The following is a 25,289-nucleotide window of genomic DNA, read 5'->3' as shown; positions in this document are numbered from 1 at the left end:
CTGCTGGTATTGATTCTATCCTGACATGACCTATTTACTCGCGGTACGATACAATACACCTCCTTATAGATAGGTGGCAGTAAAGAACTATTCATTTGAGTCACTTGCAGTTCACGTAGAAGAAGATTTCCCCTAATTAATCATTCCACAAACATTGTGCGTGCATGTTATCAAATCGGAATAAAGTTCGCTCCAATTCTTAGCAAAAGTAAACAAATTTGACGTGTCTTCCCATCGTTGTAATTGACTTTAGAGACGTTTTATCACTATCCCGACGGACATTGCATTTGACGGGTTGAACTTTGACACACTGTGCAAGTTCTGAACGACTTAATATTATATTTGAGCGAGTGGACGTGTCAAAATGACCTCCAAGAAAGTGGTGGAGCTGTTCTTCGATGTGGTGTCTCCGTACTCCTGGCTCGCATTTGAGGTTTGTTTATTATTTATTTTAGTCATGACATAAATAGCGACTCTATTACCTGCCGAAAGCAGACCTAAAGCGATTTGTTTACAGGTCATGTGCCGCTACAAAAACGTGTGGAACATTGACCTGAAACTGAGACCTGCATTTCTTGGTGGGGTAATGCAAGGTTCTGGTAAGGTTACTACTTAACACTCAGCAGTTGTGGAAAATCCTCACAAGGGTCGCGGAGGGTGCTGGAGCCTATCCCAGCTGACTTCGAGCACCAGGCAGGGGGACGCCCATAATTGGTTGCCAGTCAATCGCAGGCCACGAAAAAGACAACAATTCACGCTTAAACTCATACCTAGTCAATTTAGCATGCTCAACCAGCTAGCCATAAATTGATGTTTTTTTGGATGTGGGAGGAAACTGGAGTACCCGGAGAAAACCAGCACAGGCACGGGGAGAATATGCAAACTCTTCACAATGAGTACCGACCTGGGATCAAACCCCGGACCCCAAAACTGCGAGGCCGACGCGCAATCCACTCGGGCACTGGGCCACCTCTGTTTTTATTAGATTTAAACGAGTCAAAATGCTGTTTTCATATTATAAAATTCCCAAATCTCTTTTTGACTGGTCTTAAGTCTAAAATAATTTTACTTAAATAGAGTAAATTTAGTTGTATTTACCACTACTATTTACCGTAATGTCTAAACTATGGCGCAACTTTAAATGACTGGCGTATCTTTTATAAGGCGCACAGGATTATAAAACACAGTCGTAGTAGGGGATTGTGTTTTTATTCACTAGGTGGAGCCGTAGTAGTAGTAGTAATATTAGTAATGTTTGGGAGTTTCAAACATTGATTAACCAATTTTGATCCATATATAAGGCGTATCCGATAATAAAGCACATTGAGAAATTCTTTATTTGCGCCTTATAGTGCAGAAAATACGGCCTTTACTTTCCTCATTGCTTGACTAACTTTTGGCTTATCCTTTCGGGGGTTTCCTTATTGACATTCCGTTTGTGTGATTTCTCATCGTGACAGGCAACAAGCCCCCTGGGTTGGTTCCGAATAAATTTCTGTTTATGGGCAAGGATCTGGCCCGCCTGGCAGCATATTTCAACGTGCCGCTGCATCCTCCTTCAGACCCTGCAGAAGCCATGTTCAGGAAAGGTACATTCCACATGCTGGTTGGTGGACATAATAGCAAGAAGTTTGTATGTAGTCACACTTGAGTTTTCAAAATTTTGACTTTTACAAACAGTATCCACAAGCTGTTGTAGTCAAAAATGAACATTAATGGTAATAATTACGTTAAATTTTATTATTTAGTTGTGTCCTTTAAAACCTATGAAGATTCAGCAGTATTTTGCATTGACATGCATTATTTTTCTATCTCTAAAATATATATATGTATATTATATATATCTATATCTATTATATATATTTATATATATATATATATATATATATATATATATATATATATATATATATATATATATATATATATATATAAATATATATATATAATAGCTATAGATATATATAATATAAAAGATATATATGTATATTATATATATCTATATCTATTATATATATATATACATATATATATATATATATATATATATTTATATATATATATATATATATATAAATATATATATATAATAGCTATAGATATATATAATATAAAATATATATATGTATATTATATATATCTATATCTATTATATATATATATACATATATATATATCTATTATATATATATACATATATATATTTATATATATATATATATATATATATATATATATATATATATATATATATTTATATATATATATTTATAAATATATATTTATATATTTATTTATATATATATATATATATATATATAATCTATATCTATTCTCTTCAAAGTAACACATTTGTACTCAATATTAAAACCATGAATATGGAGGCTAAAATTGTGAATCAGGGCATCTTATACGAGAGAAATTATAAAATTAAACAATTTTAAGGCAATTTTAAGGGTGCGGCTTATACACGGTGGCGGCTAATATGCGAGAAAATACAGCAATTGTATTTGATCTTTATTTTTGCAGGCTCCCTGAATGCAATGCGCTTTGTGAAAGCAGTGGAGGAAAAACACCCTGATGGAGACCAAAACGTGGAGAAGATCTCCAGAGAGCTCTGGAGAAGAATTTGGAGTGAAGACAAAGATATTACCCAGCCTGCATCACTGGCTGAGGTAGTAGCCTATCCAGAGCACTTGCCTTTGAGGAATGAAACCAGAAAAAAATAAACTTACAGTTGGTTTCGACTCTAGGCGGCGAAGAATGCTGGCTTGAGATCAACTGAGATCGAAGAGTTACAAAATCTGAGCACCACACAGGAAATCAAAGACAAACTGAAAAAAAGCACACAGGACGCACTGGATTATGGGGTCGGTTCTTTGTTAAAAAGGAAACAAAAACCAAAAAATCACATGAAATTAGTTATTTTGTTTTGCTTTCAGGCATTTGGCTTTCCCTTGATTATTTGTCACATCAACGGAGAATCTGAAATGTTCTTCGGCTCTGACAGATTCGAGCTCATGGCCCACTGTCTTGGTAAGAACACTATAAAACATTTTATCACTAAGTATTTCAAATAGATTAGATAGAAAATAGAATTTTTTTTTTTTCAAAATTCCTTTTTAGGTGAAAAATGGCTTGGACCCCAGCCTGGTCATCCTGAGAAGACATCTGCCAAATTGTGAGAGAAAATCTGCCTTCAAACGCAAACCTAATGAATGATCATGTTTTACTGCCATTGAAGGCGCCTGACGTCAAATTAATTTGAACCGGGAGGGTTGGCAGCGAATGGTTACTCGCCATCCATATCAGCTAATGAGTAAATGTAGACAATGTCATGATCCCTAAGCTTAATAACTAATCATTTGCTGTGCCTCTCCAGATCAAATACTGTATATTTCCTTAGGAATAAATTGGTGCCCACTACACTACAGAGACAAAGGTCATTTTTTTTTGTTTGAAGAGCGCAAAGACAGGGCTTATCACCGACTCAATCTTTCTGAGAGCTCAAAGCCCGTTGTACAGGTAAAAACATTTGGAACAAAAAAAAAACAAAAACCTGCGGGCGGTCAAAACGTCCAAGAGCGGAAAGACCAGTTTTTTTGACAAAGTAAAGGAAAGTCGAAGTGACAAGAGCAAACACAAAGAAGAGGCAGGGCTGAACTATTGATTACCATAAATGTGTTGATTTGCTTCCTGGGAGGAATGGAAGGAGGAAGGCACAGTCGTGGCGTAAGGCGGCGGGGTGGAGGGTGGAGTTAAAAACAATAGGCGCTTGCGCCTTGACAAACAGGTGTACGCTGATCCCCTGGCAGTCAAGACGGAAGAAAACAAGAGCATGTAGGCTTAACACTCAGCTATTTGGATGTGAGAGCACTGACTCCATGAAGGCAAGACTATTCTGGAGGATTTAGAACTGTAAACAAAAGGTAAGAGCATTTTGCATTCTCCTGAATATATTTTTTTAGGTAATCCCAATACATTCTAGTGGCTTTAGATTGGATATATAAAATAATTCAGATGTTGATAGGGTTTTTGAGGTTATTTTTTTCCTCGAAACGCCCTAGGAAGCTTTTATTTTTCTTCCATGGGTGTGTAAACAAAGCGTCAGAAATGTAGATGGACAGGTTTGTAGATGCTATGTCAAAACGGGGACGGTCAAGTGTAGAATTTCCAGTGTCAGTATTCCCGCAAAGGAAAATTTATCATGAACACGTCAGCACTATTTGACTAATATTTTCCTGTTCTGTTATACAAATACAATTCAAGTAAATGTTTGATCACTTCAATACATTCAATAGAAAAGCGTCCATTATGTCACGGCTGGACGATGGCCAAAGAAGGATGACATGTCATCACATATCTTTTTTTCCCCATATCATCCGATCTCAATTATTTTTCTTTTTTGTGTATTAGCATTAAGCTAGAGAGCAAATGCAACTTATTTTCTATTGTTGTGCACAATGTCATTAAAATGAAAACCATCAACAATAGCCATCTTTTGAGGAACTGTTCAAAATCTGCCAATCTAGTCAGGTTGCCATCAGGTAAATGACGTATTTGAATTGTATCCAATCTTTTAGTCACCTGGCCTTAAATGATCTATAACACGCATAATACGTATAGTAAAAGCAAAGACCTACTTTGATTGCTGCTCTTGTCTTGCCCTTGATAAAGAACTAGGGCAGTGATGTGTTATATGAACATTGGTTTCAACAGAATTTACTGTATAGTATACGTTCTAGTCCTTAATTTATGAATATGTAATGTTAGACAGAGCAGTAGTATAAATATGGGCCAGGTATTGTATCAACCCTGCGAGATTAAAAGGTCAATATTTGTGTAGTGTCTTTGATGACTATCATATCCTTTTACAAACAAGACGTAAAAAGGTTGTTCACAAATTCATTTTTAAACATATTTAACAGGGCTTTTCTTGTTTTTAACATTAAAAAAGGCCAATGTGACAGCTGCAATGGGTTGGGAATGCAGCAGCTCGAGTTCTAAAAACTAAAAACCCATCATACCGGTCTTCAAATGTTTACTCTTTGCTTTCAGTGAGACAAAGATATAAAAACCAGAGAGTTAGTACAACTGTCAGTACGTTGAATTCATTGGTTACTATTGACCATTGACGATGGAAAGAATGTCTATCACCACTTTGGCCTAAAAACTTTGTTTAATCTGGTTTTTAATGATTAATTCTGACTGTATAGCAATTGAAGTTGGTTTTGTATGAAGAGCGTCATGTAAATAAACTTGCCTTGCCTTTATAGGTGCTCCTTTTCAATAGGATGTCGTCGATATCAAACGCAGACTTCCTCTGCCAACAAGGAGACACTCTTTGTGGTAAGAATAAAAGTTGATTGACATTTACTACTTATGTCTTAAACCTCAGGCCTGCTTTGATATTTCCACCTTGTCGAGTTGTGTATCAAGTCTGAGTCGTTCTTTTTTCGCTTCTTAATATCTTTTAATCCTGGAACAATTTTAAAGCGACCCAAATGTCAGCATTCACTAAACAAGTATTACCAAAATGAATTCACTCACAGGATCGATTGCTCCACCTGGAGAAAAAAATATTCCTCCCAATTCATAATAAGGAACTACAAAAATGGTCTATTGCTTTAAAGGGACAGACAACATCTTGATCATGTGCATCCCAGTGAAAAGGATATTTAAAAACATACGTACTTTCATTGTTATGAAATGTGATAGAGGAGGTAAACATAAATAAAAGTCAGCATTTTTAGGAAGTGGCAACCCTTATCAATCTAGTTGGGCCAATAAAATGCGAGTATCCAAAGTAATGTGTTATAAATGACATCACAAAATGGCTGTTTGCATCAAAGATGTCATTTTTAATGTTTATTTTTTACAGAGGACAAAGAAATGTATTGTGTACTGAAATACTTTTTTACATGGCTACCTATACTAGCTGTGGGCTGTTCTTGTAAAGTTGCTAAATTTGTCTACAATAGAGCCAAGATTTTGATTACTAAAACCATATCAGAGTAAGAATGGCGTCTTAGGCACCAATCCTCACATTTGTAGTTTTTTAAAAAAACTTTTACAGTAGTAGCTAAAATGGCAAATTTCTGATGAATCTGTTGACAAATGCAATTTTTTTGTCAGAAATCCGCTTGTACGAGAAGGAAGTGATCGTGGTGCCCCTCCTGCTGCTCGCCACCTTTGTGGTCACGTTGGTCTTCATCCTCCTGTTGCGTTTCTGTCCGGAGAAAGTTGACCGCATCCGGATCAGAAACTTGAAGTCCAATTTCCGAAGGGAGCTGCATGGCATCGACGGTAAGCCAGCATTGTGCTCTGAATCGTAACTGATGACGGTTAAAAGGCTTCCAACTGCTAAGCTAGTCTATAAAATGAAACCCATTTACATTTAGATAGCTGTCGTAATACCTAACAAGTGAAGTCATATTTGTGCATATTCTAGTGACATTTAATCCGTTTTATTCAGAGATATTAATAATTACATTTTATTATGACTAGATCATTTATGGTAGTATACAACATGCACCTGCTTATGGCAGGTGAGATACTGGTGTGTGCCCATAGCGAGCATTTATGATGTTGCTCACACTGGTCCTCGGTGTGCTGAGGAAGGTTGTCTGTATGCCCAGAGATATGAAACATTAGAGGGAACATTGGTTACAACATTCAGTGAATGAAATGAAATGAATTCGTTTGATGGATATATTTGCCAAACGTTGCTCCTTTTTGCCTTCCTGCAGCTCCCCCTGGAATCAACGTGCTGGAGGGCGAAAGCATTGCTCTGGACATGCCCACCTACTCGACCTTCCAAGCGCCCACCACCGCCACGCACAAAAAGCTCTCCCTGTCCGTAGACATGCCTCCGGTGTCGTCCGCCGGCGCCTACAATCCCGCGTCGGAAATCGTGGTCCAGCCACGAGAGCTCCCTCGCCAGAGATTGCCCGAGTCCTTTAACCTGGTCACCCCGTTGCCCGGTTCCTTCTCCCTGCGCGCCAATTCGTCCGTCTCCCTCTATAGGGCCCGTATGGACAATAGGAACGTCATCTTGCGGGTGTTAAACGGTGGGGAGATACTATCGAGGTAAGCCAATAAATGGTCAAAGATCACCGGGTTAACTTGGCACTCTCGCCGCAGACTCCGCCGATGCCGGGGAGAGACACAACTTCCTGGGCTTCGCGTCCTTCTTGGCCAAGGTGGGCCCGCACCCGTTCTTGCCCGAGCTTCTGGGCGTGGTCTCCCTGCGTGCTCCTCTGGTGACGGTGGTGGAGGAGATGGAGAACCGGGACCTGCTCAGCTTCCTGTGGCGGTGCAGACAGGTCAGAAACACGATAAGTCGCTCGGAACGCTTTGGATTAAAACGGCGTCACGGAACCGATTTTGCTTTTTTTTTTGTCTATTTGTACAGGAGGACGTGACTCCTACGTGCGAGATGACCGAGCGCCGCTTATATACCATGGCTCAGCATGTGATCTCGGCACTGGTTTGTATATACGTTCTTGTTTAGTCATTTGGCTAGCAAATCTGGACACGAAGACGCCAAGTAAAGATGGCGTAAAATGCACTCCCAGGAAAGGTGACGCTGTAAATGTTTTGGTTTGGATCGCACTATTGCTTTGAACTACTTTTAAGGTTACCTCTATACAGTAATCCCTCGAATATCGCGGTTAATCTAGACCAGACAAGGCCGCGATAATCGAAAAATCGTGAAGTAGTTTTTTTTTTCATCCTGAGTCCTAGTAGCAAGAGTGGCTTCCGCTTACGAGTTTCAGCGTGGATTTTCCCATTTTTATGAACTTAAAAAAATAAAGTTTAAAAAAAATAATAGCAGAAAAGAATCGCAAAGCAATGAATTCGCGATAAGTGAAGTTGCGATAATCGAGGGAAGATTGTATGTGGCTGCCATGAATAATCCTTTAGCAAAGTTAGCAGCAGCTGTTTTGATTGTTGTTGTTGACCTAAAAATTTTGAAGTTTGAATTTTCGATTGTATTTTTTTTTTTAGAAAACCTTTTTTTTTTTTAAAATTTAAAAAAACATGAACAAGATAAGTCAATATTCATTCTCCTATGATACATGAATTTTGAGCAGAATTTTAAAAATTGTATAGTCTTAATGTTCCACGGATCAATTAAAGCCTCGGAATTAAAATTTTATTAATTATTCAATTATTTAGTGACTTGATTTTTGGTATAAAAGTAAAATCTGGTGTACTTTCTTTCCAGACGTTTCTCCACAGCAAAGATCTCCTGCACGGAAACCTGCGCGCCCGGAGCGTCCTGGTCAGCAAGGTGCACACGGCCAAGCTGTGGGGTCTTCACGGGGTCTACATGCGGACCAACCAGGCGGCCTCAAAAAAGGATGATCCCAGCATGAAAAAGTGGCAGGCGCCAGAAATTTTAGCCAAGAGGAACGTCGGTCCTAGCAGTGATGTGTGAGTATTCGGACTTAATGGGGTTTTTGTCTGGTTCGCGTATTCTTCGTAGCAAGCAAATGTAAAATAATATGAAATAATGACCCTGACAGTTTTACCATGTATCAAGTGATAACCTTGTCTTAAAAGTGCCCAAACAACTTTTGTTTAGTTTTTGCTTCGGATTTGATTGAAGTATAAAAACAGAGAATTGTTCTCACTATTTAATAATTTTCCAAGCCAGTAGAATATAGATTGTGCTATCAATTTGACAGATAAGAGATGGTTTGTATGAAAGTGTGTTACAGAATAATTGCTACATTTTTTTCAAGTGTGGTTTAGTGATTTAATCCACCCAAATAAACATTGAAGGAATATTGCATGAGATGTGAATTAAATACCTTTTTTTAAAGTGAGAGCTGCAGAGCAGCTCTCTAAAAATGCCATTTGTTAAATTCCAAATTTAATAAGTCTGCTTTCATTGAGGATGGCAAAAATACAAAAAAATGTTTAATGCTGAAAAGCAGAAATGAGAGGAATCAATATTTTATTGTGAAAAAACGTATTTGATCGATTTTGGCATTTGTTTAAATACATGGTAAAATTTTGCCAAGTCAATGGGGGAAAATTGATTTCATATTCAGGGCAAATTAAGTTAAAACCTTGTTCATGATGGAATAAAATCTTCAAGTCAAGGTACTGTTGTATGCTTTTGCTTTTAACCTTTCCCATCTAACATGTTTGTCTTATGACCTTTTCATTTCTTCTCAGTTGGTCTTTTGGCATCTTGCTCTATGAAATGGCAACACTGGGTAAGTTCTTCAATCATTGGACAATTCCAGCCAGTTTGCGACCGTTCCCACTAACGAGACCGATATGACGCATCTTTTGAAGGAGAGGCTCCATTTGCGGAAATCCCCGTCAACGAACTCCTCCAATTCCACCAGCGAGGCAAAAGTCTGAAGAAGCATCCCAACTGCACCAACAGCCTGTACGCCTTAAACCGCACTTTCCCAAATGTAAATCGCATGGCAAACTCCCTCGTGACGTCCCAACGCCCATTTTCTCCACAGCTACGCCCTCGTTAAAGCTTGCTGCCAGTGGAAAGAAGCGGATCGACCCACGCTGGCCGAGGTGACCCGCAAACTGGCGTCTGGGGAGAAAAGCGCCTCGGATAAAGTCCTGAAGGGGACGGCTGTCGACGTGGAGCAGTACTTGCAGGAAGCCGGATATGGCGAGGCTAACAGTTACACCATCTTCTAATCACAACGGGACTACACCCTCCTTTTTTTATTTTACTATTGCACTTTTCAAACCCAATTGTTACAGTTTCCACTTTGCAAATGAAGGAGAGAGAACAACACTGTATATTAGAGATGTTTATTAAGCTTTTCATTTTTCATTAAACCAAGCTTTTAAAGGTTTAGGCAAAAGGAAAAGACTTTGAAGCAGATGTCAACTTGAAAATCCTCCTTTTGGAGAATCAGTTTGATCTGCCTTGTTTACTACTTTCCTCAGGTGCATTGCCATGTATTAGAATGGTTCCAAGTTGAAGGACTCTGAACTGAATGACTAATAAAATGTGAATAAATAATCATCACAGGCTGCATGGAGGATGACATCAGCTGTCAAAAAAAATCCAGGACTGGCGTTACATTTTTTTTTTCAAAACTGAATTGAAATGTCCTGCAAGAGCAACCTTTTGCATCTAACCTGCTTCCTTGTGATTTTTTTCCCAAGGACCCTTTCAAAATGGCCGCAGAGGAGCAATCAGTCCAGGAGAGGATGGGGAAACGCATTACACTCCAGGATGATGTCAAAGGTAAAAATATGAAGTTCCTTCATTCATTTTCCAAACCGCTTATCCTCACAAGGGTCATAGGGGGGTGCTGGAGCCTATCCCAGCTAACCCAGGCAATGGCAGGGCAAAAGGAGACAAAGGACAAGCATTCACACTCACCTTGAGGCAATTTCAATTGTTTAACTAGCTTACCGTGCATGTTTTTCGAATGTGGGAGGAAACCGGAGTACCCGGAAAAACCCACACAAGCCCAGGGAGAAAATGCAAAACACCAAAACTGTGAGGCCGACGCGCAAATTTATAGTCAGATATTTATCTCGAAGGGACAACAGTCCTGTATTTTTTTGTGACAGTTTTCAGTTGGGTCCAGCTCTCCAACCTTGACATGAAAAATACTCGAGTAGAAAATGTAAGAGATACAAAACTAAACTTTACAACGCAATATGCTTGCCTCCCTTCTTGGACTCTTAGCAGAAAAAAAAATTGAAGCACCATTTTAAATACAGCCAAAGGCAACATGTCGTATACAAAAACATGTTAAAGACTACTTCTCACTATGGGGTCGTTCGGACTTTACTCATTTGGCTGCCATTGAAGGCGATAGACCGCCAATCTGTTTTGCCAGTGAAAACGGATTGGACATCTATGGCTGTTAATTAACATGGGTTAAACACACTAGTACACGTTGTCAAAGTGGTGGCCCGGGGGCCAAATCTGGCCTGTTGCATCATTTTGTGTGGGCCGGGAAAGTAAATCATGAGTGCCCACTTTGTTTTAGGATCAAATTAAAATGAAGAGTATAGATGTATATTAAATTTCCTGATTTTCCCTTTTTTATATCATAATTGTAATTTTTTTCTGTGTTTTTAGTTCAAAAATTATTTTGGAAAATCTAAAAATATATTTAAAAAAAAAAAGCTAAAATTAACATCGTTTTAGATCTATAAAAACGGAATATTCAGGGTTTTAAACCAGTTCTTTTAATCAAATTATTAAAAAAATTCTAAATATATCTAAAATGGTCCGGCCCACGTGAAATCAAGTTGACGTTAAAGCGGCCCGCGAACCAACCCGAGTCTGACACCCTTGCACTAGTACATACAGGAAAAAAAAAAACATTGACACATTCATGGTCCAGAATGTAAACTGTTAATTTTAGCCCCAAGTCAAAGCCCCGTTCACTCGCGCAGACTGTTAATAGAGGCGCAAATCTTGAGCGCAGGACCCAACTTGATGTTCATGGTGGAGATGAGGTGATCCTCACGTAGGAGCAGAAGAGCTTGCCCATCGATTTCCTGGGACAGGAAGTGAGCGGCAAGTTCCTCGCAACCTGGGAAAAAAACAACAACATTTTAACGTGTGAACAAACAAAAAGTAAAATTATAATAATAAGTGTCGGCGGTCTAACCTTGAAGTGACGAGATGAAGCGAAACACTTCTTCCACGCTCCACTGGGCGGGAGTGGTTGACAGGAAGCCGCCCGTCTCCATGGGGAGGCTCCCCGGAGCCGAGGCGTCCGACTGGGGCACGTTGTTAAGATCGCCTCTGGAATGCGATGAGCTGGGAGAGAGCGAAGGCGTGTCCTGTTCTTCTTCCGCGTCGCCGTCGCTCGACGCCTCCTCCGAGCGGCTGGAGTCCGAGTGGCTCTAAAATATTCACATCTAACGTGAGGGAGTCTTTCTTTTTGATGAAATGACTCTGAGATGACAAGTTTGACCATCTTAAGCAGGGGTAGGGAACCTATGGCTCGGGAGCCATATGTGGCTCTTTTGATAGGTGCATATGGCTCTCTAAACTGTGAGGTAAAATATGGGAACTGCTGTTAAGAGAGCTGAGTCCTGAATACATCAATCGGAGCGTTATGTTTATCATTGTGGCGCCGACACTAATTTTAGTGCGGCTTTAAACATTTTTTTTCATTTCTTTCATACTCCCATTGATTATCATTGATTAGCTACAGCGCAACAATCTTGTCCAAAGATCTCAGATAACGTTTGGACAATAAAAATGGGGATATTACTACAAATAGCACATATTTTAGTGTATTTTTACATTTCATTTTTGAGTATGGCTCTCAAAGAACAACATTTGAAAATATGAATTGTTTATGGCTCTCTCCGTCAAAAAGGTTCCCGACCCCTGATCTTAAGGGTAAATTTCGATCCAAATCCATTGTTACACCCTTACGAGGTGAAAATTTGCAAAAATTACATTTTCTAAGAGTAGGATCTGGACTGTTTCTTACGAAAGATTGTCTTTAGGAAATTTCAAAAGGCAGACATGTGCAATGTATTTTAACATTTTTAGGGATGTGGTCACTAAATTGGACATCTATTCAAAAGTTATCATTAGCATACTTCATCCACTCCCAGGTCAGGTCAGAATGTGTGTTGTGGTCGTTTGTAAAAGTGAAATGAATAATGAAAACACCTACCGACGGAAACCGACGTTCAATCTTTTTCAAATGGGAGGAGCTAGACGCGATCATTTGAGTTCAATGTTCCTTTTCTACTCATTTTAAAAATTCAACAATTCTACTCGGGGATGAAAGTTCATAGCAAAATGCTTCTTCACATGTCATTAATAAGCTGAGATGATTTTCTTATTAATTAGGTCAAAACCTCCTCTTTTAAAAAGTGGAGTCTGATTTTTTTGTTTTGTTTTGTTACCTTGACATTAGGGAGCCGTCCAGACAACTTCCCACCGTTGCTGGCGCTGCTTCGTCGAGGTGGTCCGCGGCGCCTGACGGCGTTCTCGTGCGCCGGTGGAGGCGGCGCTGGGGTCACGCCGCCATTTCTCCCTCTACTCGACTTGTAGTGTTGACTGCAGCTGACGTTGTACCTTTTTGGAACAGAGCGAGAGCGGATGGATCCAAAAGGGAAGGTGAGAACTCCTGACTCGACAAACACGTTTGACTTGGCTTGTGGTTAGCGTGTTTACCAAACACGCTACGCCAACTAGACTTTACATTAACGGTGGTAGATGTCCCAAAAAAAAGAAGATGTATTTACCTTTTAGCACAAGTGTTGGAACAGAATCTTTTTGTTCCTCGAAACTGGCCGGCTGGCGCCAGGCTTAAGCAGTACTCACATTTCAACACTGCAAAATGTTTCGAAATGTTAGCATGGATGTCAAAAACTAAATCTGTGCTTTGAAACCTTACTTACAAGGTGGGCCGTTTTCGGCACGGGCGCCCAGGGCGAAGTCGCGATCTTTGAGTAGTCCGGCCACCTTACGGGATAAAACAGGAAAAAAAGAAAAGAAAAAAAAAATACTTTGATTATGCACATTAGACTAGAAGCGTGTATGTCCGAGTAATTAAAATGAAACGTTTGTAGCACCATTTTTTTTGTTTCTCGGTTAATGATAAGTGGAAAGTGGGTGAGTAATCATGGAGATGAGTGGTATTTTCTAATTACAGCCCAATAGTTTTGGCCGTAGGTGTCAAACATGTGGCTCGTGGGCTGGAAGTGACCCGCCAGGGGGTTCGATACAGCCCGCGGGCGGGCGGGGTTGGTCTCCCTGATGGGCACTTTTGTAGCATGATAATTTGACTGAAAAAAACTCTCACAGGGAAAGGCTCCGCCCCCTCCTGGATGACAAAGCCCTCGATGAGGTGCGTTAGGACTTGAGGTTTGACCACCGCTTGAGGGAGCGGCGGCCGCTCTTTGTCGCCGTGGCCCCCTCTCGATAGCGGCAGGGACAAGGCGGGAGGCAGCGAGACTGATGCCGCGGAAGGAGGAGCTGTTGAAACAAAAAATAGAAGAAAAGATTGATCGTTCCGGCTTTAAGGCTTTGAAGATTTTGGTGACATTCCCGCCGCTACTACCTGACTCCTTTGCCAGAGTCAAATTAGGAGTGGCTTCTTTCATCGGCGCCGCTTCGGACGATCCCGCGTTGCTCTCGCTTGGCGCGTCAAAGTCTGACTTTCTCTTCAAGGAGCCGTTGGTGGACTTATTCTGGCAGAACAAGTTTCATTGACGTCGATCTGGCACAAATAACGACGAGCGAACTTACCGCCGTTGTAGAGGAGTTATTAGCGGGGCCGTGGACGTTTTCCTGGGTGGCGACGTTTCGCACTTGCGCCAGGGCGACGGCTTGCACGCTACCCGCTACGCACTGCCTGGCTCCCACTAGCTGCACGGGGATGTGTGGCGGGTTGTGGCCGCTGTTGCTAGGCGGCGCCGGGAGAATAGGGAGCGGTTGCCGGGGAGACACCTGCACGGGTAAGCGGTGTCCCTGCACCGTTTTGGGTTGGATGGGTACCGGGCCTTTGTCGGCGCCGGCCTGCTGCAGCGGCTGCACCACCAGAGTCTGAGTGTTGATGTTAGCCTTGGCCGTTACCGTGCCGAGGGAGTAGCCTTGGGTGGAGGTAGGCACGTTGGAGGTGGGCACCAGGATGACGGGGCCGGCGGAGGGCGACAGCAGGAGCTGGGAAAGCGGGAGCGCCGGAGAGGAGGTGGCGGAGGGGGCCACCGAGGCGGCGGCGCCGCCGGGTGGGGGGGCGCTCAACGCGGGGTGGTTGCCGCCTTTGACGGCTGAGGATTTTCCCGATTGTTGTTGGGGTTGAATCGGAGGAAAGTTGCCCGCCTCTTTTCTGTCGGGGAGCTCGGATTTGACGGCGACCGCCCTGGGAGTGGACACGCAGTGTAATGCCAGATTCTGGACCTGGAATGTTAAAGAAGTCATCGGATTAACTGAGAATGAAGTTTAGTTTAATACGTTTACCCAAAACTCGCACATAGAAATGCTTCGAAATCAGCAGGTGACCTGAAAATGCCCCCTAAATCAACAGGATACAACGGAATTGTCCTATATGCCTCAAATTAGCATGGACATATTTTTTTGATTTGATTTATTTTTTCCAGAAATCTGTGCGTTAACATGTTTTGGTTGCTTTGCGTTTATTTCTTTGCAAGGATGATCAATGAACTATTTGAAAAGCACGCCAAGAGATCAAATGTACCTTAATTTTTTTACACGCTACGAACATTTTTCTACGTTTGGCAACTCTGCGTCATTTTTTCACTTTCACAGCCTCCCCCTAAACTAAACCATTTTCTCTAATTGCATGAAATGTACTCAAAAATGTAACATAAGGTGGACATTATGCAGGTTTTATAAACCTAGCGGGCCGCTAAATGTTACTAAAGTTTGAAATTGCTCCAACCTGATCACTGTCGGAGTGAGCGTTGATTGAGGTAGGAGCTTCAGTCTGCTGCTGTTGCTGGGTTTGAGCCACCGTGGTCACAGTGGCTGTTGCCGTGCCACCTGGCATGAAGATGAGCTGAGAGGCCAGCGGCGCCCTAAGAGAACGGTTCACCTGAAAAACACGTTTCTTAGGCTTAATAATTGAAAAAAAAAATAAACTTTATCAAGACGGGTACCCGCTCATTCAACACACCCGGAGGTACATCTGCCCCTGACCTGACGAGTTCCCCCCCAACAACACCGACTGGTTGAGGGTGGTCGTTGTCGCGGAGGTGGCCGGCCCGTGGGGGCGAGGGGTGCTCACGGTTCCCCCTGCTGAAGTGGTGCTGAGATTCACCTGGGGTCATGTAAAAATCATTTTAAAAAATGTTTTAAACAAATGATGTCATTACAGTGGTACCTCGACATACGAGCATTTCGAGATACGAGTAAAATTTCGAGCAAATAATTATCTCTAGATACGAGAAAAATTTCGAGATACGAGAAAGCCAGGTGGCCAAGACATGAGAGGCTATTTATCATTTTAGTGCACTGTCTTTTTTGCCGCATCTCTTTCGTGTATAACAGATATCTACGAGCACTGGGCGGAGCGTTGCATTTTTTTCAGTGTTTTTTTTCCGTCACTCAGCGCGAAATACGGAGTGATCGCTAATACGAGTAGTATATATTACTTCTCGTTGGCTGCTCATAAGAACATCAGGGGCACTGGCTTGCAACTCCCTCTTTGTAATGTCTCTGGTCGCAACTCCCTCTTTGTAATGTCTCTGCGAGCACTGGGCGGAGCGTTGCATTTTTTCAGTGTTTTTCCCCCTTTAGCCTGTTAGCTCCCGTTAGCGGAGCAATCGCTAATTCAAGACTACTTCTCGTTGGCAGGTGGTCGTGCGTTATCCTATTGTGAGGACATTTGTGTGCATCATTTTCGGAATATTTTGAAGGGAATACAACAGCAAGCAGCCCACCGATAGACGTGAGGGTGGAGGCGGGGCAAACAGCCAACCCGGCCAGGAGAAGGTATAAAAATGTAAAACAAAATTAGAATTAAGTTTAGTGTAAGGTTAGATTCAACTTATTTTTGAGTGTGTCTGCATCGTAATCCAAGTTCATTTAAATTTGTTTATGTTATATTACGATTCACCGGTGCAAAAAGTCTCCTCCGCTCGTATCTCGAGGTACCACTGTATAATGAAGCGTACAGTGGTGGTCGCCTGTGAGATGCTGCTGCTTGGTGTGTTCGATTGGCGACTTGCTGCAAGTGTCGCCTGGTTGAAAAAGAGAAGAAATTAGTACATTTGTTTTTTTTAATCGCTAAATGTCGTCCTCAGTTTACCTGCTGGACAGCCGCCAAATTGTGCAGCTGAGCATTGCTAATCTGCTGTTGAAGCATGAGTTGCTGGAAGTACTGCGCAGCGTTGGGTTGTCTTTGCAAGGCTTGGAGAGCCTAACGAAGAACGCAGTCAAAATGGGAGGACAGATTTCATTGGAATTTACGGAAGAGCCGACCGCGGTGCTCACTTGTACGGCCTGCCGCTCGTAGAGGGACATGTGGGCTATCTGCGGCGCCCGGGAGGTTCTACTGGTCTGAGGGTTCCCGTTGGTGGTGGCGGTATTGCTGGTGCTGGTGTTGTTGTTTTGGTCCTCATTTGTCTCCATGTTAGCTGCTAGAACACAAGAAAAAGCAGTGACATGACATCCCCAACTCATCTAATCCTCCTAGTTTAAAGCTCTTCCCTTATTTGTGGGCATATATTCCGAGTTAGCCAGTAGAGGAGACCGGGAGATCGTAGTTCATTTTTAACTTGAGTCGGAAATTGTGGTGTTTTAAAATAAGTTGGTTTTTTTTTTTAAATTTATTTTATGTGGTTAGTTGTCTGGGAATGTCTTTTTACGTTTGAAGTGCTTGTGCCAGTTCAGTATTGTTAAAAGGCGTAATGAAATAAATTAAGATAACATGTATCATCCTTGTATTTGATACGATTTAATCGGCCAGTACAGGATGTGAAAGATCATGTCACAGGTGACCCATGAATCCAGTTAATTAATCATCGTTGCCAACATCTACCAGTCAAAATGGATTGGACGTCTATCAATTCTGGTAAATCCTTTAGTACATAGTTTGTTAAAGTCTAATCATGTCTATTTCGACATGCTATATATATTTTTTGGTGCTGATGCTGCAATGAACCCACAAAATAGGCGATATTTATATTCTTGGTCGATGCTATCTACTTTAGCTAACCGAGCTAACTTCACTTCATTGATGATGCGTTCACGTACATCTCAATCATTATAAAAAAAAAAAACACCTAAGATTTTCGCAGAAAGCCGATTTATACGCGTCGAACTAGAAAGCACATCACTCGTCCGGTCAAGTAAAAGGTTAGCAAGCAAATGTGTATAATAGACAGATATGATCGTGAAATTATACCAAGATAGCAGTTTAAAAGGAGTTAAAGATGAGCTTTCATGGCCGTAGCAAAAGTTGAAACGTAGATAATAAGCCTATTTGGTGAGAGTAGCTAGTTAGCATTGGAAGCTACACGGCGACCATCCATGCAAGAAGTCATCGGTCGGCGTCTCAAACAGCTTGTTTGTGTTTGTACCTCTTTTCTTGGTAAGTGTGCTACTTTTATTCCTATTTCCATGAAATTAGATGCTTCCAATCAGTTTTCAAACGCTGACTCCGAGCCTTTCATCGGCTTTTTGGCTCCATAAAGAAAAAAAATCCGCCCCCAACAGGTCGATTTTTTTTCTTCGTCGCTTCGATTTTTGCTGCTTATAAATGCCAGGAGAAATGTATACTGCCCTCTATTAGAGAGTACACAACGTTACATCTAACATTTCGACGTACATTATACAATCTGAGTGTCAAACCTGAAACCGTGTAAAAACAAACCAAACTTTGTTTGTTTAAAAGGGGTTATTCGCCCAAAATGTAAACCGCAATCAAATGACTGCCATTTTTGGGTAAAAGTCCAACTCTATCTGAACTGGGAGGGTTGGCATTTCCAAATTTAACCTTTTCAAGGACAGTGGTAACTACAGTGGACTATCTATTCCAAAATATTAATCATCCTCACTGTATTGTAGTAGTTTGCAAAGGAGGGAAATTACAAGTGAAATCACCTATATTGACGGCAATAGACGTCCAATCCATTTCAATTTACACAAACAATACTCTGGGTAAAATGGCCACCATAACTGAGCGCCACATTGTAAACAAAGTATAAATATGTATTTGAGATAAGAGAAAAAGATTCTTGCAATACATGAAGTATTTTTATTCAAACATTGCTACATGCAGAAATGTCACAAAAAGTACAAACTGTTGCGACCAAAACAGTCCCCTTTTCCGTTTTCAGGGTTGCTAACAAATTTCAGATACAGGAAATCGATTGATTATAACACACAGTATGGGAATAACTTTTATGCAAACAAAACAATGAATCATTTTAACAGAAAACTAAACCAGTTCCCTACGTACTCTATTCAACAATAAAGAATATTAGTACGGCTTACAATACAGAGCAAGTGCTGAATTTGCTACAATTTTCAAATTATTTGCATCTAGAAACCATTTTTTTCCTCATTCATTTCATTAGCCAACAGTTAACAGCAGTTTAAATGTTTTTTTTCTCCATCAGCTTTGGTAATTTGCTATGAAAGTGCATATATCATATTAAAATCTATTTTATTTGTTTTTTACACTTGCTTTTTGTGAGGTAAAACATTGGGGTTTGCATATTCTAATCATACAATACATTTGTAGGTCGCATAAGTAACTAACAGTTTGTGACTTGAAATAGAACAGCATGTTTAAAATAATAATATAATAAAAAAAGGGTTTAACGTGGCTGCACTTAAACATTCACATTATGCAAGTGACCCTAACTTAAAAGTTACGAAAGAAACAGCAATTTCATAACCTAAACATTGAATTTCAGACATCAGCAGGGAACAAAAAGACTAAATACTGTAGTAGTGTGAATATGCAAAACGCAAACTTTGGCGATTTCGTCCCCCAAAAACAAAAAACAAAAAAACGCCTCACTGTTATTATCGCATCGAACATCCAAAAGAGGTGCACTGAAACCGGTATGAGAACTGAGTTTGCCTACAAGCAGTTTCAAAGCCATCAGAAAGGTCACAAAGTGTAGGGGGAAAAAATAAAAATAAAAAAATCAATCAATGAAGGGCGATGTCACATCGGTAACAAGTGGTCATCTCGCTCTTCCGGTTCCTCATCTAAAGGCTCCGTTGAAACTCCCCTGTAAGTTGGGGTCTCGTCCCGGTCCCGCGAACGGCACACAAAATCGCAGCCGTCCTGTGAAGACCGATTGGATTGGATAACTTTATTCTTCCCGTATCCGGGAAATTTCATTGTCACAGTAGCAAGAGGGTGAGAATGCAGACAAACAGTTAATATTATTGAATTGAAAGTACTATCATTTCCGTTGTGTGTGTGTGTGTGTGTAGTTTTTCAAAGAAGAAAATTGATATTGGAAAAAAAAACCTACCTTTTAACTGGAAAAGTATGTTATGTGTGTATTTTGTCTTTTTATGCAATATGTTTTTTTATGGACAGGTGCGACTTATAGTCGGAAAATACGATAGTTGACAATGTGACATCCTACTCGGTGCCCGGGAGTTGGACTTACGGCGGAGAGATTGCCGACCTCCACCCAGAAAGCATAGTTGGGAAACTGCTCCATGCCTTTGGCCCCGATGACGAGACGCTGGTAGAGGAACCCAACGATGAGGTAAACAGCCACTAGGCAGAAGCCGCTGTAACAAGATGTGAGAATTGATAACTGACTCACTTCCGTAATATGTCACATCCCATAATGTAGTACTCACATGATGAGTATGATGGAACCCGCGCTAAGTTTATGTTCCATAGGCGGGCACACGGCACTGGACTCCAGTTTGAACAAGTAGAAGCAGTTCTGCTTCCGTTCTCTGTTTTCCTGTACCACCTCGAGTTGCCCCTGGAAAAGCAAGATGGCTTTCACAAGGCTTTTGTGTGGTTAATTCTCAGATACATCTTTTTATTTGAGGTTATTTCCCCTTGGAAAAACTTGATAACGTTTGACAACGTTTGAATGTACCTACTCACCACGTCGATATTCCTGTTGCAAAATATCATGACAAAGGCTTTCCTCTGTTCTTGGGAGCAGTGGTTGTCATATTTTTCCCCGTTGCCATAGGAAAGCCACACGTAATCGGCTGTTGGGAAGACGACAACATGTACCGTATTTTCACGACTATACGGCGCATCGCATTTTAAGCCGCAGTGTCAGTAACGAGTGCTATTTCTGTATTTGACACACACAAAGGACACCGTTTTTATAGACGCAGCCAGGCATGGCAAAACATACACCAGCTTAAACATACACGCTACACCCACACGCTAAAAACATGTTTTTAAAAAGGCAATGGAAGCAAAACTGAGTTCGGTTGTACTTTATTTAGCCATTTTACAACTTACTCACGTCATCATCACCCACAAATCCATCAAAATCCTCATTTTTTTGTGTCCGAATTGAACAATTGTCTAAATGTGTCATCGAAAACGCCGGGTCCCCTCTCTTCGTTCTCAGAGTCACCGTCATTGCCATGTGGCTCCACAGAAATGATGCCGGCTTTGGCAAAAGCTCGAACAACCGTGCAAGCAGACACGTTCGCCCAGGCGGCCACAACCCATTCGCAAATAGTAGCTAGCTAGTAGCTAGCGTAATTACACCAACGCTGCCTGCCACCGTTCGTAAAGCTGTGTTGATGTCGATGTCCAGGCCACAACCCATTCGCAAATAGTAGCTAGCTAGTAGCTAGCGTAACTAGCCTAACACTGCCTGCCACCGTTCGTAAAGCTGTGTTGATGTCGATGTCCAGGCCACAACCCATTCGCAAATAGTAGCTAGCTAGTAGCTAGCGTAACTAGCCTAACACTGCCTGCCACCGTTCGTAAAGCTGTGTTGATGTCGATGTCCAGGCCACAATCCATTCGCAAATAGTAGCTAGCTAGTAGTTAGCGGCAGGAGTTCTTTTGTAAATCCAGCCGGAATGACGCGAGCACCAAATTAGTGTGCTCGCCGTCATACTGGGTGTATTGACAAAAGAACTATATATCCCAGCAGTCACTGCGCAGTACTTTTTCTACGGGGAAAATAGTAGAGTCGGGGCTGCTTGCCGTAGTTGTTAGAGTTGTAGAGGATGGTGTACCCTATCGACTGATTTATTTTATTGTGATAACAATTTTAGTATTGGTCCATATATAAAGCGCACTGGATTATAAGGCACCCTGTCTATTTTGGAGGAAATTTAAGACTTTTAGGTGCGCCTTATAGTCGTGAAAATACGGTAGTACAAGTAGACATACTTGTAGTATGAGTTCAGGTAAGTCTGAAAGGGTTACTGTATTCAGAAATCAAATGGCAGAGATTGCCTAATAAGTGCAATGAGTGGACATTAACAGCAACTTACTTCCTCCAATGACTTCTGTTGAATTGTAGAGGCCAACAATGGTGACACTCTTCTGCTCCGTTTTCTGGACCTTCACTTGAACGATGCCAGCTCCGGGAACGCCGCCAGCGTCGCCGCATAACTGAAACACGTACGTGTACTTGTCCTCTCCGATAAGGAAGTCTGCTGAAAAGCTATCATGAGGAAGATCCAAGTGAGTTTTTGTGTTTTTTTTTTTGTGGCCACCCCATCCCCAACTTACTTCCTGTGGCCGAGTGGCTCTATTCGGTCGAGGGCTTTCCGTTCCGACTCTGTCTCGAAGTTGAGTTTGCAGTTTTTGGTGACGTTGTTAGCGTACACTAGCGGGAACAGCTGGACCGCCACTATCCACACCAGGAGACAATCTCCAATAGAATTTCTGAGCATCTGTAACATGAAAATAGAACAATAATGCAACATTTCAAGGAGCTAGGTTTACATAGATACATTAAAAAGTATGAGGACTGAGTAACAGTCTTTAATATTTCAAATTGAACCCAACTTATTTACCCTCCTTGTATAAAAAGGAACAACTAAGATGCAGTGGTAGTAACATCATGAGAGGGTAAAGTTTATGACAACCAACCCCGCCCCCCCTAGTATTTATTTAAGGTATTTCTTGGATATCGCTATGTGCAACAAGCTTGTATTTTTCTAAAGGCTTTGAATATTTCATGTAAAATACGTATCATTTTCAGTATAATCAATACCTTAATTTTTTACTAAAATCCAACTTTACCTATTTAGGAATTCATACACTTAAAGATGTGTATTTAGTAAACAAGCGCTGGAGTGCAACGTTGATATTAGTATCGAGCTCTGAACGCATTAATGAAAGCGCTTGCCTACAGAAAACAACTAATAAGATGGTAAGCAATGTTAATGCTATTTTAACTTACCTGCATTATTTCTGTTTTTAGCAGCTGCTTCCCGTCCAAGTAGCCAGTTAGTTACCACTGAAGCGTAGTGATGCACCGTTTAATCCACTTCCTGGTTGGCCCTAACAGACGAAATGCTTCACATTTGTCCTCCCAAAAAATAATGACATACTTGTTTTACCGGGCTAAAAACACTTTGACTTCTTTAACAGGTCGATAATCTCTTCGAAGTCTATTTTTACACGTCATTCGACTGGTTAAAATGACGCGAATACAACGACGAAGCAACTGCGGAAGTGAAACTAAACATTAATCACGTGATAAAACCCACCAATGATAGGCGTGATAGTCTTGAAGCCAAGTCAGGTGACCACAGGTGTTAAAAAAGGCTGCATTCCAATTCCCTGCAAAGTGCACTACGCCGGAGCCATGCTAACCACTCCCACCATGTCTATTGCTTTAACTTTTCAATTTAAATCCGTTTTACAGAATCAGATTAAACATTTACATGACACCTGGGCTATGCTGCAATTTACCAGTTTGGTTCTTGGCATCCTTTTCTTATTTCCTCATTCTACTCGTCAAACCAAAAGCTCCAAACAAGCACTTTTGTGGTGTGGGACACATTGCCAAACACACTGCTCAACCCCCATCATTCCAAAAACTTAAATTCAGTGCCATATTTAACAAGCATATGTTGTTTTTCTAATCCAAATCCATTTCAGTTTACTTAATATTGACTTTCTGCCAGCTCTTGTTGGTTTTGGGACGTTTGGACTACTTTCTTTTGACACATTGGCACGACCATTTTGACTGGCTAAGGAACAAAAATAACTATCACAAAACTGAGCAAAGTGGAACTTTCTGCTCCTACGGCATCAATGTCTAAAGATAAGAATGTGATTCAGTATGTAAGCTATGAATGACCTACTAGTTGCTTGTCGGGCAGAACAACCCCGAATTGGACTCCCTTGAGGGCTGCTGTCGGCCTGTGGGCCGTATGTTTGACACCCCTTCCTTAATTGACAAGATTAGTATGATTAACAGTTATCCTGTTTACTTTTTAAGAGCATTGTTGTTTTGAGTTTATCTTGAAGGTAACGTCATTCATGACCATTGACTGGGACACATGATCTAATCGTTCGTGTTGGGGAATCACACAAAAGGACAGACAGAGGTTAGTTTGCATAAAATGACCATGTGAGACTATTCACGTCAACGGCAATTGAATACATTTCCTTGGAGAATGTTGACCTTTTAAAATGTCTCTTTCTAAATGAAGGCCCAGAGTTTTACAATTTATGATCATACAAAATTGAAGTAAATATAGTCTCGTACCCTCGCTCTGGCTTTCTTGCGCATCAGTTTCAATCCATCAGGATCCGGTTCATTGCCAAGAATGTGCAACATTCCTCAAGAATTTGCTCCCGCGGAAAGTACAATCATGAAATTATTAACAGACAACGGTGGAAATAACAGTAACAATAGAAAAGCCTGTCTCCAATCAAATGGGGCATTTATATGCTCGGATTTGTGTGCTTGATATTTGTATCCAGATAAATGTAACTGAAACGAGAGCCCAATGAAACTACAAGTCCATTTTGATCACAAACAACAGTCCTTTTATTTTTGAACAAATATTTGTATTAAATCACAAAATACATCGTATTTGTGTTGACATAGCCAGCATAAATACATTAAAAAAACTTTGCAGTATTTGAAACAAAATCCAGTTTACGAAGGTTAAAACAAAACAAAATGTCTACTCCCTAGCTCACATCCACACATGTGTACATCACGTTTTGGGCTATTTAGGTGCATGTTTATCACATTTCTCAGGACTGTTTTACTGTGGCAACCCTTAAGACACGTGTCAAAGTGGCGGCCCGGGGGCCAAATCTGGCCCGCCGCATCATTTTGTGTGGCCCAGGAAAGTAAATCATGAGTGCCGACTTTCTGTTTCAAGATCAAATTAAAATGAAGAGTACAGATGTATATTAAATTTCCTGATTTTCCCCCTTTTAAATCCATAATTGTAATTTTTTAATCCATTTTTTCTGTGTTTTTAGTTCAAAATCATTTTGTAAAATTGAAAAATATATTAAAAAAAGCTAAAATAAACATCGTTTTAGATATATAAAAAGCGGAATATTCAGGGCTTTTAATCCAGTTCTTTTAATCCATTTATAAAAAAAATCTAAATATATCTAAAATGGTCCAGCCCACGTGAAATCAAGTTAACGTTAAACCAACCCACACCTGCCCTAGCTCAAAAAAAAAAAATACTACAACTAAGTACAAATCCATTTTAATCCCAAACAACATTTAAGATGAATAACTAAAACACCCATGTTGTCCTCCTTCCTCGCCGAATCATTTTCCTTTTGCTTTAATAATGTAAAAATGTGTTTTGCATTCCTATTCCCCTCCCTAATACCACTCATGGGAATGCGAGTTATTTTTCAAGGCCTCGCCAGAGAAAC

The 25,289-nt window shown here is 40.8% G+C and overlaps 5 protein-coding genes across 6 annotated transcripts in view; 3 read left to right on the top strand and 2 right to left on the bottom strand.

The window, feature by feature from the left end:
* Positions 1-95: 95 nt before the first annotated feature.
* On the top strand, positions 96-3,431 carry LOC144073055 (glutathione S-transferase kappa 1-like). The gene is made up of 7 exons (XM_077598577.1): positions 96-433; positions 518-599; positions 1,461-1,589; positions 2,530-2,675; positions 2,754-2,870; positions 2,943-3,036; positions 3,127-3,431. Exons 1-7 carry the CDS (start codon positions 365-367, stop codon positions 3,183-3,185), a joined length of 696 nt encoding a protein of 231 aa, XP_077454703.1. The 5' UTR covers positions 96-364; the 3' UTR covers positions 3,186-3,431.
* A 156-nt stretch (positions 3,432-3,587) lies between these two features.
* Positions 3,588-10,020, top strand: styk1b (serine/threonine/tyrosine kinase 1b). Its single transcript, XM_077598579.1, has 10 exons — positions 3,588-3,929; positions 5,277-5,349; positions 6,136-6,306; positions 6,750-7,070; positions 7,144-7,325; positions 7,415-7,489; positions 8,231-8,439; positions 9,190-9,230; positions 9,313-9,409; positions 9,492-10,020. The coding sequence occupies exons 2-10, from the start codon at positions 5,295-5,297 to the stop codon at positions 9,679-9,681; spliced, it is 1,341 nt and encodes a 446-aa protein (XP_077454705.1). The 5' UTR covers positions 3,588-3,929; positions 5,277-5,294; the 3' UTR covers positions 9,682-10,020.
* Positions 10,021-11,345: 1,325 nt separating this feature from the next.
* Positions 11,346-18,168, bottom strand: phc1 (polyhomeotic homolog 1). 2 transcript variants are annotated; one of them, XM_077597819.1, is made up of 14 exons: positions 18,031-18,168; positions 16,943-17,088; positions 16,758-16,868; positions 16,624-16,689; positions 15,624-15,767; positions 15,390-15,542; positions 14,237-14,887; positions 14,049-14,178; positions 13,791-13,963; positions 13,387-13,450; positions 13,231-13,318; positions 12,889-13,060; positions 11,628-11,865; positions 11,346-11,549 (listed from the first exon to the last, which is right to left on the bottom strand). In XM_077597819.1, exons 2-14 carry the CDS (start codon positions 17,078-17,080, stop codon positions 11,398-11,400), a joined length of 2,280 nt encoding a protein of 759 aa, XP_077453945.1. In that variant the 5' UTR covers positions 17,081-17,088; positions 18,031-18,168; the 3' UTR covers positions 11,346-11,397. The 2 variants fall into 2 exon arrangements, with proteins under 2 accessions (XP_077453945.1, XP_077453946.1); XM_077597820.1 differs by having other exon boundaries at positions 16,943-17,085; positions 18,031-18,158.
* Positions 17,794-25,289, top strand: part of arhgef5 (Rho guanine nucleotide exchange factor (GEF) 5) — a 23,320-nt gene continuing 15,824 nt past the window's right edge. The window contains exons 1-3 of the mRNA XM_077597816.1: positions 17,794-18,041; positions 20,013-20,187; positions 21,940-23,983. The gene's annotated coding sequence lies outside the window, so the exon portion shown is untranslated. The remainder of the gene's footprint in view (positions 18,042-20,012; positions 20,188-21,939; positions 23,984-25,289) is intronic.
* On the bottom strand, positions 18,685-23,134 carry m6pr (mannose-6-phosphate receptor (cation dependent)). Its single transcript, XM_077597821.1, has 7 exons — positions 22,828-23,134; positions 22,152-22,315; positions 21,911-22,083; positions 20,544-20,653; positions 20,285-20,415; positions 20,086-20,212; positions 18,685-19,751 (listed from the first exon to the last, which is right to left on the bottom strand). Exons 1-7 carry the CDS (start codon positions 22,831-22,833, stop codon positions 19,629-19,631), a joined length of 834 nt encoding a protein of 277 aa, XP_077453947.1. The 5' UTR covers positions 22,834-23,134; the 3' UTR covers positions 18,685-19,628.

Source organism: Stigmatopora argus, chromosome 4, assembly GCF_051989625.1.
Source record: "Stigmatopora argus isolate UIUO_Sarg chromosome 4, RoL_Sarg_1.0, whole genome shotgun sequence".
NCBI classification, from domain to species: Eukaryota; Metazoa; Chordata; class Actinopteri; order Syngnathiformes; family Syngnathidae; genus Stigmatopora; species Stigmatopora argus.
Note: the sequence above shows the minus strand (reverse complement) of the source record. Positions and strands in the feature narration are given on the sequence as shown.

Coding starts and splice junctions, on each gene's coding strand:
- phc1 (XM_077597819.1), bottom strand. CDS start 17,080: ATGGAGACAAATGAGGACCAAAACAACAACACCAGCACCAGCAATACC. Junction 16,690..16,757: donor ATTTGGCGGCTGTCCAGCAG/GTAAACTGAGGA, acceptor TTTTTCAACCAG/GCGACACTTGCAGCAAGTCG. Junction 11,866..12,888: donor GACGGCTCCCTAATGTCAAG/GTAACAAAACAA, acceptor TGAATATTTTAG/AGCCACTCGGACTCCAGCCG.
- LOC144073055 (XM_077598577.1), top strand. CDS start 365: ATGACCTCCAAGAAAGTGGTGGAGCTGTTCTTCGATGTGGTGTCTCCG. Junction 1,590..2,529: donor AGAAGCCATGTTCAGGAAAG/GTACATTCCACA, acceptor TTATTTTTGCAG/GCTCCCTGAATGCAATGCGC. Junction 2,871..2,942: donor AGGACGCACTGGATTATGGG/GTCGGTTCTTTG, acceptor TTTTGCTTTCAG/GCATTTGGCTTTCCCTTGAT.
- styk1b (XM_077598579.1), top strand. CDS start 5,295: ATGTCGTCGATATCAAACGCAGACTTCCTCTGCCAACAAGGAGACACT. Junction 8,440..9,189: donor GTCGGTCCTAGCAGTGATGT/GTGAGTATTCGG, acceptor ATTTCTTCTCAG/TTGGTCTTTTGGCATCTTGC. Junction 9,410..9,491: donor CCCAACTGCACCAACAGCCT/GTACGCCTTAAA, acceptor TTTTCTCCACAG/CTACGCCCTCGTTAAAGCTT.
- m6pr (XM_077597821.1), bottom strand. Junction 22,084..22,151: donor GAGCCACTCGGCCACAGGAA/GTAAGTTGGGGA, acceptor TCCTCATGATAG/CTTTTCAGCAGACTTCCTTA. Junction 19,752..20,085: donor AGGTCGGCAATCTCTCCGCC/GTAAGTCCAACT, acceptor CGGTCTTCACAG/GACGGCTGCGATTTTGTGTG.